Raw genomic sequence first — 17,285 nt, forward strand, 5'->3', positions numbered from 1 at the left:
GATTGCTTCTCATCTTATGATTAACTTCAATCAAGCTATGCAAGAGGGTTTTAAATACATTTGTCTAAGGTGTTTGCTTCCATTGTGGAAGATGCTCAGGACAGAATCCAAGTGTTGATTGTAGTCATTGATTGTTACTTTATTATTAATTTAATTCAAGTATAAAATAGGAATACACACATATATATGTTGTTATGGATCACATTTATGATGCTCTGCAGTGTTCTTGTGATTGCGACTTACTATTGCCATCTGCAAACAGGACCATCCTTCTTCCATTTGGATTCTCTGCTAAACATCTTCCATGATGGTGGCAAACACTTTTGGCAAACATACATATTTACACACGTGTGTGACTCTGTGTGTGTTGTGTATGTATATGTACACACATATGAATGTATACATATGTAAGTATGTGTTTGGGTATATCTTGCACAAACATGATAGAGAGGTAATGCTCTAGGATGAGAACTCAATAAAAAAAAAGAAATTCAACTGAATTACATTTGGAAAAGTTCAGTTTTTTCCTAATTCCAAGTATCTACCTGAAACATAAACCCATTTTTTAAATGTAAATAGTGTTCTAGAGATAGCTTCAAATCACTGAACACTATAATGTCCCAAAATTAATAATTTAGTGGCAATGGGTAGAAACAGTGTATAAATAGGTTGTAGAACATTATCAAAAATAATCACTCACAAAAAGTGGCATAAAATGTAACATGTGAGACATATGGCTACAAATGGGTAGTCCGTGTACCATGGTACAAGTGATGTAAAGAAACCTAGAGAAAGTTTCATAGAATGTTTGTTGGATGCCTTATATAGGACTGAGGGGTAGGCATATATGACACTTGCACAGGATAATAAAGTATAAACAGGTTGTCATCCATACCACTTGAAACAGTTGCCATATTAACGAAATCATAGAACCACTTAAGTATCCAAGTATGTGTAAAAGCCATACTATTAATAAATACTAGGAAAGAATTAATCAGATTCATGATTACAACTTTATTAACCAATATTCATGAAGATTATGGAAGAAAATTTTTAATAAAAGGAAAAAATTAAATGTAATCTAAAAATTCCATTTACATATAAAATGGAATAAAAATTTCATCACAAATCATTTGATCGGTTATTAAAAAATATGTGCTTATAAATCTAATTACTCATGTATAAATTAAACTGTTGTAGCACAGAGAACATTATTTGGTTTCACTGTTTCTCCTATCCTAAACTGTAGCAAATTATTTATATAGAAATTGAGGAAGAATAGCATGACATAGTTGTCAGAGAGCTATTGTTGGAGTAAAAAAAGACTGTGGTTCCAGTAGAGCTTCTGACATACTGGCTGTGGGACTACAGGCAAGTCCCTTAACAGCTCGGGATTCCCAAAGAATTTTCCAAGACTATAAGTTGCAATGCTTATCTGCATTGATAAGCATTTCCTCGATGAAAATAATGTATGTCAATGAAATCTCAGATGTCATCCAAAAAAAAAAGGGGTGACACATAATTTTGTCATATAAAGTTATTCACATATGAGTTATTACTTCAAGAATCTGTTCATTTCATTAGAAAGGGTACTCCCACCACTAAACAGTCTTCATAGCTTCTCTATAACATGATTTTCGAGAATTACTATGACCAAAAATGTCATCAACTCCTTGAAATGAGTGACCTTCGTAATCCTCTCTGAACTTCGCTAGACATAGAGTCCCTTATCAATATTCTTACTACTCAAGAACTTTCCAGTTTGGTAAGACCTTCTAGAATTTGTGTCCCATTGGCATAGGCCTTGAGAACTCAGTCATCTCTGTGACCCTCATGATGAGAAACTGAAGTAGGATTTCAGCAAAGGATTCTTTCTTTATTTGAAATCATGCTGAATAAAAATGCCTTCCTCTGCTGGCAGTAGATGCATTTTGATAGCAGATGGAGGAACATTTTTATCTTCCATTTTGAAGTCTACTACACATCTTCAAGAAACATTATATAAAATCCTTAATGTTGGTGCTATTGGAAAATGGAGTTGTAGCATCCCTTGCACCTGAGGTAAGATTAAGGAAAAGTATTATTTATTTGCAAAATGGGAACATAATTTCATAATTTTTTTTAAAAGAAGCATATTTTGGATGCCGGACTTACAAACTAGTTTTTGTTTCAACTCAATGACCAGGTAGCCAAGTAAAGTCACCAAATTACTAGCAAGTGGATGTGGGTGGTCAAAAATTAGGGAACCCCCCCCCCCCACACACACACACATCCAATATACACCTTCCCAGTAATTACATCCATGTCTTTCTCCTGTATAAAACAACATATGGCAAATTGACAGAACTAAAGAAAAGACAATTAAACAAAAGCACTGACTTCCCCCCTGCAGCAAAGCATGATTAAAACTGGGAGACCTAAATACCCTCTCTAAGCAGCTAACATTACACTATGAAGGCAGGCATAAACTTGTGGCTCAGTAAGAATTTTTCAAAGCTTGAGGAAATGAATAAAATAAACATGATAGTGGGATCCAAGAACCCATGTCCTCATCATGTTATATTTATTCCTTAAGGGTATAGATGACAATGAATTAGGAGAAATGCAATACAACAAATATTTGAAGAGTAAAGCAGTGAATGAAATATTTTGCTACTAGGTCCTTACTTACCTATACAGATCCAGAGTCCTTTGTCTGCTTCTTCTTGTCCACAAAGATCTAGTCATTGCAACTGGTGCCAGGATGGTGAAATCCCAGAACTATCTGATGCACTGTGGCAGCATATAAAGTTTGCTTGAAAAAAAATTTTATGGAGTGCCAAAGATAGCTGAGTTATGTAAGGATTGTTGTCATATTGGACCATGCTGGCACTGGCTTTAGCAAAGTGTGGGAGTAAACTAATGCAGATGTGAATAAGATCGCCATCTTATTCACTTGCCTTAAGAATGCTAGGTACAATAGTTATGATGATAAATAAAATCATATAGGCAATTTGGAGAATTAAAATCTAATATGAGGATTTCTGTTAGCATAGTGCCTGGCACATATTAAATACTTAAGTGTTTGCTTAATAAATACTTATTCTATCTATCTATCTATCTATCTATCTATCTATCTATCTATCTATCTATCTATCTATCTATCTACCTACCTACCTACCTATATACTAAGATTCTACTTCAATGTTTGACTGTGACCTGGAAGAAATTAGGGATTCAAAAGGTTCTACCAGTATGAAAGTGAAAGGTTTTAAGTAAAGGCTTGGTAAAAGACTATATGTCCACTGTTGGAATATAAATGTAAATGTGAATAGGGTCATAGTCAGAAAGCTAGTCACCAGGTTATTGATTTTTTGGCCATGGCATCTCATGAAAATCAACAAATATTTATTAAGCACCTGATATGTTCTAGGCACTGTGCTAGGTATTAAGGACACAAAGACAGAGAAAGAAACAATCCCTACTCTTAAGCATACATTCTAAAATCATCTCTCGTTTTTTTGGTTTTGGTGTTTTTGCTTTTTTGGAGGAGGGAAGGCAGGGCAACTGGGGTTAAGTGGCTTGCCCAAGGTTACACAGCTAGTAAGCGTTAAGTGTCTGAGGTCACGTTTGAAATTAGGTCCTCCTGACTCCAGGGCCGGTGCTCTATTCACTGTGCCACCTAGCCACCCCTAAAACCATCTCTTAAAAGAATGAGAAAGAGAAAGAGAAAAAGAGGAGAGATATAGAACTTTTTAAATTGTTTAATATATGTCAGACACCGTATTAAGCACTGATAATACAAAAATATGAACAAAAAGAAAAACAGCCCCCTGCTCTCAAAAAGCATATTACTGCAATGAAAGAAGACAGTCCATAAAAGGGAGCTGAAATATTAGGGGTGGGGTGAGGGAGTTACCCCTGAGATATGGAAAAGTGTGCTGTGGGAGCAGAACACTTACCCATCCTAATGAATTCAGAGATCTTCCAACTACTGAAGCAGGAGACATTTAAATTACTACATAAAGAAAAATTTCATGACTTAAATAGCTCAAAAACATTGGAAGAAGTAAACAAAGAGAATAGGGGAATCTTTTAAGTAACAGTCTTTAAAAGTATGATTCATTTAGGAATAGTTCATAGCTGTGCATCTGTGTGGAAGACTTACTAGAAGGAAATCCTGATGAATATTAGCATAATATTAATATATTAATGTGATTAATTTTAGGGTCCTTAGTGATGCCCACTTTTTAAACTTCATTTCTTATTATTTCTTGTGATACATAAACTATGTATTTTAAAAAATTGGCTATACAAATACCTTTCTTTTATGAGTAGGTCAAATTAAGATTTAGGCATAATCCCTAAACAAGGAACATGATTAGAAATGACTTAAGCTTTTAATTTTTTCATTAATTGCAATATTCCTAATGCTACTTATTAGACAGCTGAAGCTACATGGATGGCAGTCAAATGGAAAATGACTTTATTATTGTAAAGTAAGTTGGTTTAATCAATGAATAATTTCCTGGCCTTCTGACCAATATCAGTCTCAAAAATTCAAAACCAAACATAATTGCATTTGAAATTAAGATAATCATATTTAGACACAATGCAGCTATTGTTCTAAATATGAGCTGCAGAGGTTTTCACCTTTGTAGCTCTGCCAAAATAATCAGGCTGCCATCAACTGTATTTAATTAGCTTAAACTTTTTTTTCAGAGCTTCTGCCTTTCCAAAAAAAGCACTATAAATTTTTTGGCTGCCAAATCATAAAGCAAATATGGTTCCCATGTACATTTTCATGTGGCCAAATCATTCATCATAAATACTTAGCACCATCATTCACATGAAACAGAGGAAGTTCATTTAATTTATGACATGAATCAGATGCATTTTAAGTTATTTTTAGTTTTCAACGTTTTTCAGAAATGATGTAAAAAACCCCATCTTGCTTAGAAATAACATACAAGGAGATAGATTTGCATCCCAACAATATAAATTTTGTATTCTTAATTATTCTCTTGATGTGGTAGCATTATAGGATCACAGATATAAAACCAGAAGGGACCTCAGAAGCCAATAAGTTCAAATCCCTCATTATATATCTGAGGAAACTGAGGCCTAGGCAGTTTAAATGACTTGCAGAAGGTCACAAGAGTAGCAAGACTGACATATATTCATTTCAGGAGAACTAAGCCATAATCCAGTTCTTTTCACTCATTCAGGAAAACTAAATAGGTTTTACTGGGCTAGCCTGGTTATTTAACCACCATTTATGTTTCTTTTGAGAAATGTGTTCTTACCTTCAAATAACTCACAAACATGTTTATAAAAAAAAAAAAGCTCACTAGTAAGTTGGGTAATACATACATATACACACAAATATGTATATATCTTCATATATGTATCTGCATATAGATATACACATAGGCAATATGTATGTTTTATATATAAAATATTTATATATGATGTATATGTGTGTAATACAATATGCATATGTACTTTGTATGATGAGAGAGAGAGAGAGAGAGAGAGAGAGAGAGAGAGAGAGAGAGAAACTGATTTTCCATTTCTCAAAGGAGACCAAAGTTGGTGAGACTAAGGATAGCTGTAAAGGTTCTGGTCCTTACACTAAAGGTTTCAACCAAAGTAGATTGGTACCCAGTAACCCCTAAACATTCTCTGAGCTTTCAAATTTCTGCTCATTACTTCTAGAACCCTACCCCTCATTTCCATCTACTGAAATTGTTCCTCTCCTTTTAGGCCCAGCTCAAATACTGGCTTTTAACTGAAGGCTTTCCTCATCAACAGTATAAGAGTTCTCTACTAAACTTCTACTTTCCTTGTAACTCCTAATCAAATCTTAACTTCTATGGTTTTTATATGTGGACATGTTGACAGAAAAACACTTTATTCATCTCTATATTTCAAACAGCCTATAGAACAGAACTATGTACAAAGTAGATAAAATAAATGACTGAATAGCTAGCATACAATTGAAAGAATTAAAGAATATCAAATTCAGAAGGAATGTCAGAGGTCATCTAATCCAACTGCTATCTGAGCACACTGCAACTAAATCCAAGGCTTATAACTCTAGAAATTATGTTGATAGTGAACCAAGAGATAATAAAGGCACATTTATTGTTTTACTCTCATTGTAGAATTTTATACCTAACTTTTAACACCTAACAACATTTTAATAAGGTAAAGCTACTGACAATGTGTCATGAATGAATTTGTAAAGTTTAGCCATGTGAGTGTATTCTGAATAAGGAACCCTGAGAATCATTAAGAATTTTGAGTTTTCATGGTTTCAAAATCTGCATGAGAATTCTAGAGAACACTAGTTCTGTCCCAGCTAGACTTTGCTGGAACCCACCAAGGAATAGAATAGTAAGGCAGGCTTCTTGATCAATGAAATGGTTAACCATGATTCTAGAGGACTGATGATTAAAGAATACTACCCACCTCTTGACAGAAAGGGGATGAACAAAATATTTGGAATGATACACACGATTTTTTGAACATGGCTAATGTGGTCATTGGTTTTGTTTGATGATGTATATTTGTTATGAGAGTTTTCTTACTCTGTTATTTTTTTCCTTTGGATGTGGAAGTAAAGGGAGAAAATACAAATTCTTGATAACTGGAAAAAATAAAACTTGATCAAAACAAAAGGAAAAAATAACTGAAAAGCCTTGTTAGTGTAGGATATCATGGATAAAGAGAGCCAGAAATCATTCACTATAATAATAACTGAATGAGTGATTACCCATTAGTATGATCTTGAAATCACCAAGAAGATTACAGAAAAGTTCAAGCTAAATCAAGATCTGAGTTACAATGGCTCTTTTGAGCTGGCCTAGAGGATGCTAGCCAATTTTCTTCTCCTCATTGCAACTACTACAAGTTTTCAAGACGGTCTCCTCTTCATCTCTGACAGCTCAGAAAGGCCTACTTTAATAATTATTAAGATTCTGAAAATTCACATCTCTTCATCCCTTCAGGCATCTTCCCTTCACCAGAGTCTACTTCTGGAGTCCTAGTAATTAATGATGAGCTTAAGATGAGACTTCACAGATTTCCCAACTGCTCAAAAAGAATAAATCTCTCTTTTTTTAGCAAGATTTCACTTTACCATTTTCTAGATTCCAAGATTATCCATACTGGAAGGTATTCCACAACTTTATTCAAATTTTTGAGGAAAAATATTACATGAAATTATGAAAGTCAATACTTATCTAAGTATCTCAAACAGAACATTTGTAACACAAAAAAAGTCAATGCAGAAGATTAAATTCATCACATAATCACTTTCCTGTTGTACACAATCTGCATAATTATATTAACTATTAACATAAGTATAGGGTTGAAAGCACCCCACACCCTTTAGTCCTGATGATTTAACTAGGTGAGAAATCTTAATCACTCATAGATGTTAGACTAAAATGCTGTCTGCAGTGGAATACACACAAGAATTGAGTTTGGATAGGCCAAAGAAACTTGGCAAAGCCCTGGAAATCACTGTAAGCTATCAAATGAGTTGAGAAGAGATGAAATTCCAGAAATTAGAGTCAGTGTTGCTTTCCAACGCACCTCTGAGAAAGAACCACCTGGAGTGTTTGGCTTCAGCCTTAGCCAGGTCTCCTTTGCCCACCCTCCTTCCTTTAATCAGAAGATGACTTTACAAGCTTCAAAAGGTCTGAAGGATGTTGGACCACCCACCTCCCTATTGGTGTCCTGCCCAAATACAGATTAGGTTCAATCTAGCTACAAAGAACTATACCAAGGCTATGAGGAATTTCTTGAGCCTCTCCAAAAGTAGGAGAAAAAAGACTTTCAGTATCCAAGAGCTGTGAATCGCCCAATTTTCCCTAGAATCTATATACATTTCTAGAAGACAGTGTCACTGATGGGGTTTTTTTTGGGGGGGGGGGAAGATACTTTTGTACCAACTGTTCTTAATGTACCAATTTAGTAAACACCTCTTTCTAAAATGAGCTGTCTTACTAAATCTTTAACTATGAACCTAGCTCATTAAATTTTTGAGCATAAATTATTCTTAACTCTTATTTCAGACCTCTTTGCTACTTCTACTTTCTCCCTTGGGGATCCCATACATGCTTATAACTTTAATTATTACTTCATGTGGATTACCTGGAAAGCTATACCAACATCTCCTATCTGTCCAGAGCTCCAGTCCTTCATGCTATGGTAGGAAAAGGGTTAAGCTGGTTAAGGACTAGAGTGAAAGACCCTAGAGCATAGAGGCTGATCCAGGCTCCCAGACATTTGGGACCTTTTCAAGCTTGAAAGAGAGGAAGATAGGCTAACAGACACAGAGACACAAAGAGACAGGGAGAGAAACTGAGAAAATGTCAGCATTTATAAAGTGCTTACTCTGTTCCAGTCTCTGTGCTAAGTACTAGGAATAGAAATACATGAAAACCAAATAACTCCTACTTTCAAGCTTACAGTCTAATAGAGGAGGACAAAATTTTATAAAGGGGAACTGGAAAGGGAGAAGGGAAAAAATCCTACTGGTGGTAAAGTATAGCAGTTTGGAGTGTCAGTTGACCTGGAAGTGAAACAAGCATGCCTTTGATGAGGTATGGGCTCTGGAAGCCCCCTCCAGCGCTGCTTGAGTCCTTGAGGTACAGGTTCTGGGAATCTCCCTTGGACTCTGGATCTCATTTGATGAGGCATTTGCATGAGGCAATAAGCCTTACATTGTGGCCTGGCCCAAACCTCTGTTACTAGACTTCCCTCCCTCTGTTACTAGACTTCCCACCCTTGAGCCTATCAAAGTGTGATCTACCCTTGAACTGTCCTAGCCCACCACTGTCTGTAGCCTCCAGCAACTTCCCACCCTTAATCACTCCACTTCCCACCCTTAATCACTCCTTGACCTCATTAACTCCTCCTGAAGACCCTCCCCAAACTCCTCCTCTAGACCACCCCTAGATTCCTCCCAGACCTTCTATATATAAGACCCCATCTTGTCTCCATGTATGTGACAGCACCATAGAATGACCTAGCACAGACTTAGTCTGTGTCCGATACAAGTGAATTTTTAATAAACTTTACTTTTCTTTGGCTGAGAGAAGACTTGAGTCACATTCATTCAGCAGGACCTGGCATGTTGGTATTTTGGGGTCTCCAGAGCAAACCTCTTCACCTTGATCTCCTTATGAAATGACAATCCTGGTCAGGAATTCACTAATTAGAGCAGATTCAAGGCACAGGAATATCAAGGTAGGCAAGGCTGCTGGTGAGTATGTAGAATAGTCCAGAAAATTAATTAAAAATTTTAAAATGCATTATTATAAGCATCTATCTCAAGAATACAAGGTACAGACAATAGAGAGGAGAAATAAAGGTCCTTTATTACTGGGCCTGAGTCATGGGATTCATCAGGCACCAAAAGGAGAAAGATAGCCCACCAAAAAACCATAACAGTACCAAGTCAAGAAAGCCAAAAGATGAACCAAGCCATTGTCATGTTAGCATGTCAACAGTGTTGTTACTGGAATGAAAGAGGAATCTGTTCCCCTTCCCCAACAAACTTAGACTACTGCAATACCCTGCAGATGGGTCTGCCTATCAAGTCTTTCCTCATTTTAATTCATCCTCCATTTAGGCACTAAAGTAATTTTCCTTTCTTTTATACTTTTATGGCAATTGGTGTTAAGTGGTTTGCCCAGGGTCACAAAGCTAGTATCTGAGGTCATATTTGAACTCATATCCTCCTGACTCCAGGGCAGGTGTTCTATCCACTGTACCACCTAGTTGCCCTAAGAAATTTTCCTAAAGGACAAGTTTGGCCCCATTAACCTCCCCTACTCAGTAAACGCCAGTAGTTCACCATCACCTGTAGGATCAAATACAAAAATCCTCTCTGCCTTTTAAAGCCTTCCATGATCTAAACTATCCCCCCATATCTTTCCAGTCTTTTTACACATAACTCCATGGCATGTACTCTTCAATCCAGTGACAATGAAATCCTTGCTGTTCCTCAAACAAACCATCCCTCAGGTCTGGGCATTTTTCCTGGTCATCTCCAATGCCTGGAATGCTGTCCATCATCATCTCTACCTACTACCTTTCCCTGGTTGCCTTTAAGATCCAACTAAAATTCCATCTTCTACACGAAGTCTTTCTGAACCCCTCTCCCCTCTTAATTCTAATGGCTTCCCTCTTTTAATTATTTCATTTTTTGTAACTTGTTTGTACATATTTGTTTGTTTGTCATACATCTTTTTGTATTTCTAGCATTTAGCACAGTGTCTGGCACAAAGCAGATACTTAATAAATGCTTATTGACTGACTGCTTGGCCAGAGCACATGCAGGATTATGCTACTATTTATCATTGACACTATAATGAAAAAGACTGCCAAATCCAAATTTATTCTCCCTTGGATACTACTCTTCTATTTATTTTATCTTCCCTTTTTGTAATGTAAGCTCTTTGAGGGCAGGGAAGAGTTCCTTGCAAGTATATTATCTCCTGTGCTTATTACTTACAAGTTTTGTTTACCATGTGCTTAGCCCAAAAACCATTTAATAAATGTTTTTACATTCATTCATTCACCTATCTGAGACAGATTGAGGGCTGAGAAGGGGTTAGGGAGGATCAATGGCTTTCAAGACCATGAATGGATGTGGCCTAAGTGATTATAAATTCTTATATCAAGAGAAATCAATGAACTCATATATCCATTTGAGTAGTTGGAAAGGAATGTGGATTAAAAGTATGCATGTATAGAAAGCTTGGTCTCTATAGTTTTAAGCTAGAATCATATAGGCTCAAATATAATACTAAGATAAATCCATTACTCTTTGACCCTGGGAGGCAATAATGCAAAGGGGAGGGGATCTGGGAGCAACAAATTCTTCAACTGGGTTCTGAACTTTTCTATTTAGATTTCTTGTTCTTACCTCAGACTTAACAAGTATTAAGCCAAATGCATCATTTCATCCTCTGAATCAACAGTTCTTCCTTCTAACTTCCTCATCATTGCTACAGGGGCCATCATTCTCCTAGGCTATAAACGTTGGCAGCATTTTTGATTCATCTTTCTCCCTCTTATAAAACATTATTCTCCAAGTTCTGCCATTTCTTCCTTCATAACAAATCTTTAATCTATCCCTTCCTTCCCATTCCCACTGCTACCAGCCCAGCTTACAGTGCATTTGCCCAAAGGCTTGACTTTTGCAATATCCTCTTAATTAGTTTCCAAGCCTAATTTCTTCTTCCTACAATTCATCCTTCCTATAGACAATATTTGAATTTCCCTAAAGTATCACTTTCATCAAGTCACACCCATAACTCCAAAACTCTTAACAATTCTGTGTTGCTTATAGGATAAAGTTAAAACCAATTCAAAAGGCCTTAAGGTTTCTCATAATCTAATCCAACCCACATTTTCTTTTCTTTCTTTTTTTTTTTTTTAAAGCAATCAGGGTTAAGTAACTTGCTCAAGGTTATACGGCCAGTTATTTCTGGGTGTGATGCTGAGTATCTGAGCCCAGATTTGATCCAGGTCATCCCGACACTGGAGCCAGTGCTCTTACTCGCTGAGCCACCTGGCTGCCCCTAAGCAATTGGGGTTAAGTAACTTGCTCAAGGTTACATGGCCAGGTGTTTCTGGGTGGGTGCTAAGTGTCTGAGCTCGGGATTCAATCTCTAGGTCATCCCGACACTGGAGCCGGTGCTCTTACTTGCTGTGCTACCTGGCCACCCCCAACCACATTTTCAAGCTTTACCTTTTACTAGTCCCCTATGTAAACCTTCCACTACAGTCCAAGTACCCTGCAGTAAAATGTACTGGTACCCAAATACACCTTGTGCAGTCTGCTTTGGTATGTTTTTTAAAGATGACTAAGTGGATAAAGCTCTTTCTACTCCCTGAAAGACCTGGCTCCACTGTGATCTTAATGAAGATATTTTTTTTTTCGTAAATAGATTAAAATCTTTCAGGTAGTAAGCAGTGTCATTATTTCTTCTTTTTCCCTAATTACACCTGACATGATGATCAAGAGAGAGACAAGTGGCTACGCAATACAGGATCAAAGAATGTTTGAACTATTGATCAATAATTTTAAATAAGATAACATTCATCTAGCACTTTGTGTACTCTACATTCATATTCATAGAATTAAAGGAACCTTAAAGATAATCTCATCCAACTGCATCATTCTGCAGGTAGACAAATTAAAGCAGTGAGAGGCTAAAGTGATTTGACTGAATGTTCTTTTCACACCACCACACTGATAACATCACCTAATTCTCAACACATTTTGGTTGTTAAATGAGATGATCTGTTATTTATTACTTATTTATTGAATGGGAAAACAGTACTGTAAAAATAACTTATTAAATACTACAAATTTGATTTTAATAGAGCAAAACTATATAACCACAAAATTCCAGGTCATACAATAAAACAATAAAACAGCAACAACAGAATGTTGATATACAATAGCTGAATTCTAAGGTACTCACAGGTTCTCCTCGCTGGCCTTCTGGTCCTGGAGCACCTTGCTGTCCTGTCTCTCCCTTTTAAATTATATGACAAAAGACAAATAGAAAAGTTATTTTATCTTTATGATGTGGAATAGAGAGTAGCAAATGAGACAGTATTTTAAAGTCTATTAGAATTATCTTCATTGAAACACTTTTGCAATATGACAAAATGACATTTTGAATATCCAAATGACTATTTAATATCCTATAGTAAACCAGATAATAAAATTAATTGATGAGGAATTGTGGTTATCCATATTCAAATTTCTGAATATTAATACAATGAGCCACTCTTTGTTTTCAATGTAAACATCACAAATATTATAATTAATTACACATAATTCCCCTTTAGACACATGCCTGTCTGCTGTCCCTCATGCACAACACTCCTTCTCTCTTATTTCCTTGTATATAGTCTGTTCTCTATCCTGCTCCTCCTCCTCATACGGAGTCTCTTAGACTCCATAGTTTTCTATAATGCTTAACTCAACGTGGGGCCTTTGCTGATCCCGTCTAGCTACTTAGTGGCTTCACCTCAAAATGTCTCACCACTGGACTCTGATGACACTGGAGAAGAGAATGAGGTTGATGACTTTAGACAGCTCTGCCTCACTTAAACCTAATTCACACACATGTCAAGACATCGCCCTTATGATGTCATTGATCCTCTCTGAGATAGAAGGATGATCAACAATAACAATACTGCATTTATTTTAAATATGTTTTAAATACACTTAACACATATTTTTGTTGTTGTTTTATTTTTCTCCCTGGAATAACATAAATTCCTTGAGAACAGGGACTATGATTATCTTGACCTTTGTATTCCCAACACCTTGTATAGTGCCCAACCCATAGCAGGTAATTAATAATATGGTGACTGATAAACCAACTATATCAATTCAACTAAATTCAACAAGCACAAAACACTTATGTTGTATACAAAGCAAGACATTGTGCTAGTGGGTGGGATAAAAAAAAAAAAAAACAGAAAACCATGGCTATCTTTTGGGAGTTTTCATTCTATTGAAGGGATACGACAAGTACATATAAAAGTAAATTCAAAGTATGCATAAAAAACTAAGAGATTTCAATAAAATTAAATGGGGGAAGGGTTAGGAAAGGCCTCATGATCAGCAGCTGACTATAGATGTCATATTTGTCAAAGTTTATTCTTCTTTGCCCTGATTTCCTGTGGCTCCTCAAAACAGCATTTTATTTTTTTAATTGTTTTTTTTTTCTTTTTAAGCAATCGGGGTTAAGTAACTTGCTCAAGGTTACACGGCCAGTTATTTCTGGGTGAGTGTCTGAGCCCAGGATTCGATCTCCAGGTCATCCCGACACTGGAGCCAGTGCTCTTACTCGCTGAGCCACCTGGCCGCCCCTAAGCAATTGGGGCTAAGTAACTTGCTCAAGGTTACACGGCCAGTTATTTCTGGGTGAGTGTCTGAGCCCAGGATTCGATCTCCCGGTCTTCTCAACACTGGAGCCGGTGCTCTTACTCGCTGTGCTACCTGGCCGCCCCTATTTTTTTAATTGTTAATTAAATAAGAATGCCAAGGGAGAGTCATGACAAAACATATAGAAAATTTCTCATTTCCAAGAAGGCCTGGATTCAAGTCATTCCTCTGTCATATGCTAGTTGTGTGATCCTGGGTAAGTCACTTAACTTAAGCAATTCTTTAAGACTCTAGGTTGCAAAGAAAGACCTACATTGGTGGAGTTTTCTTATCCAGGAGTTCCCTCTATCTATGAAATCATAGGTCCAATCTCTTTTCCTATTAAGACAATATCACTTTCATTTACTCACTGCTGTTGTAATTAGATACTAAACTATTGATGACTTATCACTTAAATTATCCAGAAAAGTCAATCAATCAACATTTATTAAGTACCTATTATGTGCCACATACTATACTAAGTGCTGCAGATGCAAAAAGAGGCAAAAGACTGCCCATGTCCTCAAGGAAATCACAATATAATGAGGAAGACAACACGAAAACGAATATATACAAGTAATATATATAATATATGCACATATATGTATATATTATATTTGTATTTATACATATAATAAAAAAATAGGAAATAATTAAAAGAAGGATTTAGAGGGTTTGGAAAAGGCTTCCAGAAAAGATGGGACTTAAAGGCAGATAAGGAAGTGAGTAGGTGGAGCAGAGGAAGGAAAATGTTCCAGACTTGGGGTACAGTCATCAAAAATACCCAGAGTGAAGAGATGGAGTATCTTGTTTGTGGAACAGCCAGGAGGCCAGTGTCAATGGAGTGAACAGTAAATACCGCGGAATAAGATATAAGAAAACTGGAAATGAAGAAGGAGGCTTTTAATATTTTTGTGTCATGGACCCACTGGACACTCTGGTAAAGATTATGAAGCCTTACTCAGAATGTTTCAAAATGAATAAAATAAAATAGCTCTGTGACAAAAAATGCACCTGTGCCGGACTATCTTCCTTCTGTCTTCCCCCACTAAAATATAAGCTCCCCCAGGGCAGGGCCAGTCTTTTTTTCTGCTTATATTTACATTCCCAACACTAACTACATTGCTTGGCATAATGTAATAAATTGTTACTGTTGTTATTTTTTGCCCTTCATTTTCAAAGAGGACTGATATCATGGGCGATGTCTTGACTTCCACTGGAAATGGACTTAAGTGAGGTAATGTTGCACAAAGCTGTCAGCCTCATTCTCTCTTTTAGAATCATTGAAGCCCAATAAGAAGACAAAAATCAAGACAAGTGGTGATGGCCCAGAATAAAGTGGCATTTTTGATGCAAGGGCCTTGGCATCTTTGATGCAGAACCAAGCTTCAAACACTCCACAAAACCTGCTTCAGTTGCCTTCAAGATCATTTGGACTCAATTGCTCTCATTCCCTCGAAAAGTAATAAATGAATGTTAGTTGACTGACTGACAACATAGTTGTACAAAAGAAACCAATTAAATTTAAATAGTTACTAAAATACTTAAAAAAAAAAAGTTCATAGACCAAACCAAAGCACATAGTTTATGTAGCATGTGACTGGTTTTCGAAACAGTAATAAATAATGCTATGTTACATTGCAAAGGTAAAGGAATCTACATGATACTTTTAAAATAGTTACTATTGTTTTCATTTTGATCAAATCACTGCATTCATGCTATTTTTCATCTTTTTACCTTGCAGTCATATATATAATAACAAAAATGAATTCCCTAATTAGTCTAGGGCATTTCATTTGGAATGGAGAACTGATCAGCCTTGTTTCACGAATCACTGTAGCCATTAAAACTACCCTCAGGAAAAGGAGGGACTTTAAAAACAAAATGACAAACAAACAAAAATCCACATACAATAAAAACTTCTTCAAACTATGACAGTCAAAAAAAATCATGTTTATTTGTTCATTTGACTGGCAAAAAACAGAGATGTGGCATGCCACCCTATCTGCAAACAGTTAATGCCATATTTGTTGCAGGCCAAAAGAAATTCTATTTGTTTTGTTTTTGTTTTCCCTAGAGAGCATGGGGAGACAAAAAGAAAAATGAAGGTACTTTATCTTGAAAATACCTTATGTTACAGAAATTTTAAAAAAAAGGTTATGAAAAAATTTATTCAAATTAAGTACCCTTCTTGAAATAAGCTTACTCATCAGACAAAAATTAAAAAAAATTTAAAAGCCCCAAAGGTAATATTTTCAGAACTGTATTTCAACACTTTCATCCTTACAGTTTCATGTTCTCCCCCAAATACCAAGACAAGAATTGTAAACAGTAAACCAGACTGGTAAGGCCCAATAATTTTTTTTTCTTATCAAAGCAAGCATTATTTTTTAAAAGCCCTTTTATTCATACTGTATCCAACAACAACCATATCACATTATGCAGGAATGGGTTTTCCCCTTTTGGTGAATACTTTATGGTTCACTAGTATGATAAAATGCCATTGAAGCCAAACATTCCATCTGGTCCAGCTCTATTTACAAACATGGTATGAAAGTTTGGAGACTGAGGTAACTGAATAATGCGTTCCTGTAAAATGACTGGGTTGGTGGGAGAAAAGGGGAAAGTTCCTGACATTCTCATGCTTCTGTAAGAATGAAGATGAAACTATGAAAGAAAAGGAAATAACAGCAAATTTGGATAAATCAATAAGAACACTTGTCAGGAAAAATTAAATTTGAGAGCTAAGCTTTTAGAAATCTAGACCAATGAGAAATTAAAGCAGCCTGGCAAGAATTAAGGCCTTAGGTAATAAAGGAACAATTGCCTCATACTCACTCATTTTGTACCTAATTTATTAGTCATGATTAATTAACTGAACAATTAACATGCTCTGGCCACTTCTACCTACAGTTGCAACTCTTAACACTGAATTCTCTGAAGGCAAAATTATGTCTTTTCTAAGAATTAAAACACACACACACACACACATACACACACACACACACACACACACACACACACACACACACACACACCCCTCAGAAGTAGGCTCATAGATTTAGAGCCAGAAAGGACATTTGAGGCTCTAAGCTCTTCATTTTTACTCACAAAGAAATCGAGGCCTAAGGAGATTAAATGGCATGTTTCATATGACATAAGTAGCAAATGGCAGAGGCAGAATGTACACCCAGATCTTCTGACTGAAAAACCTCTACTTTTTCCACTGTGTCATGATCTCCCTCCTCTACTTGTGGGTATTGCTAATTTATGATTGTACAAAACTTGGAAGGAAGGAAGGAAGGAAGGAAGGAAGGAAGGAAGGAAGGAAGGA

At 36.1% G+C, this 17,285-nt stretch overlaps 1 protein-coding gene across 1 annotated transcript in view; it reads right to left on the bottom strand.

Annotated features, from left to right (window-relative positions):
* Window positions 1–17,285, bottom strand: part of COL21A1 (collagen type XXI alpha 1 chain) — a 252,989-nt gene that overhangs the window by 55,453 nt on the left and 180,251 nt on the right. Inside the window, exon 17 of the mRNA XM_069070650.1 lies at window positions 12,492–12,545. Within this exon, the coding sequence (XP_068926751.1) occupies window positions 12,492–12,545 (54 nt within the window). The remainder of the gene's footprint in view (window positions 1–12,491; window positions 12,546–17,285) is intronic.

Source organism: Petaurus breviceps, unplaced genomic scaffold (assembly GCF_028583685.1).
Source record: "Petaurus breviceps papuanus isolate PSGF00001 unplaced genomic scaffold, PetGlider_PUasm1.0 90822, whole genome shotgun sequence".
NCBI classification, from domain to species: Eukaryota; Metazoa; Chordata; class Mammalia; order Diprotodontia; family Petauridae; genus Petaurus; species Petaurus breviceps.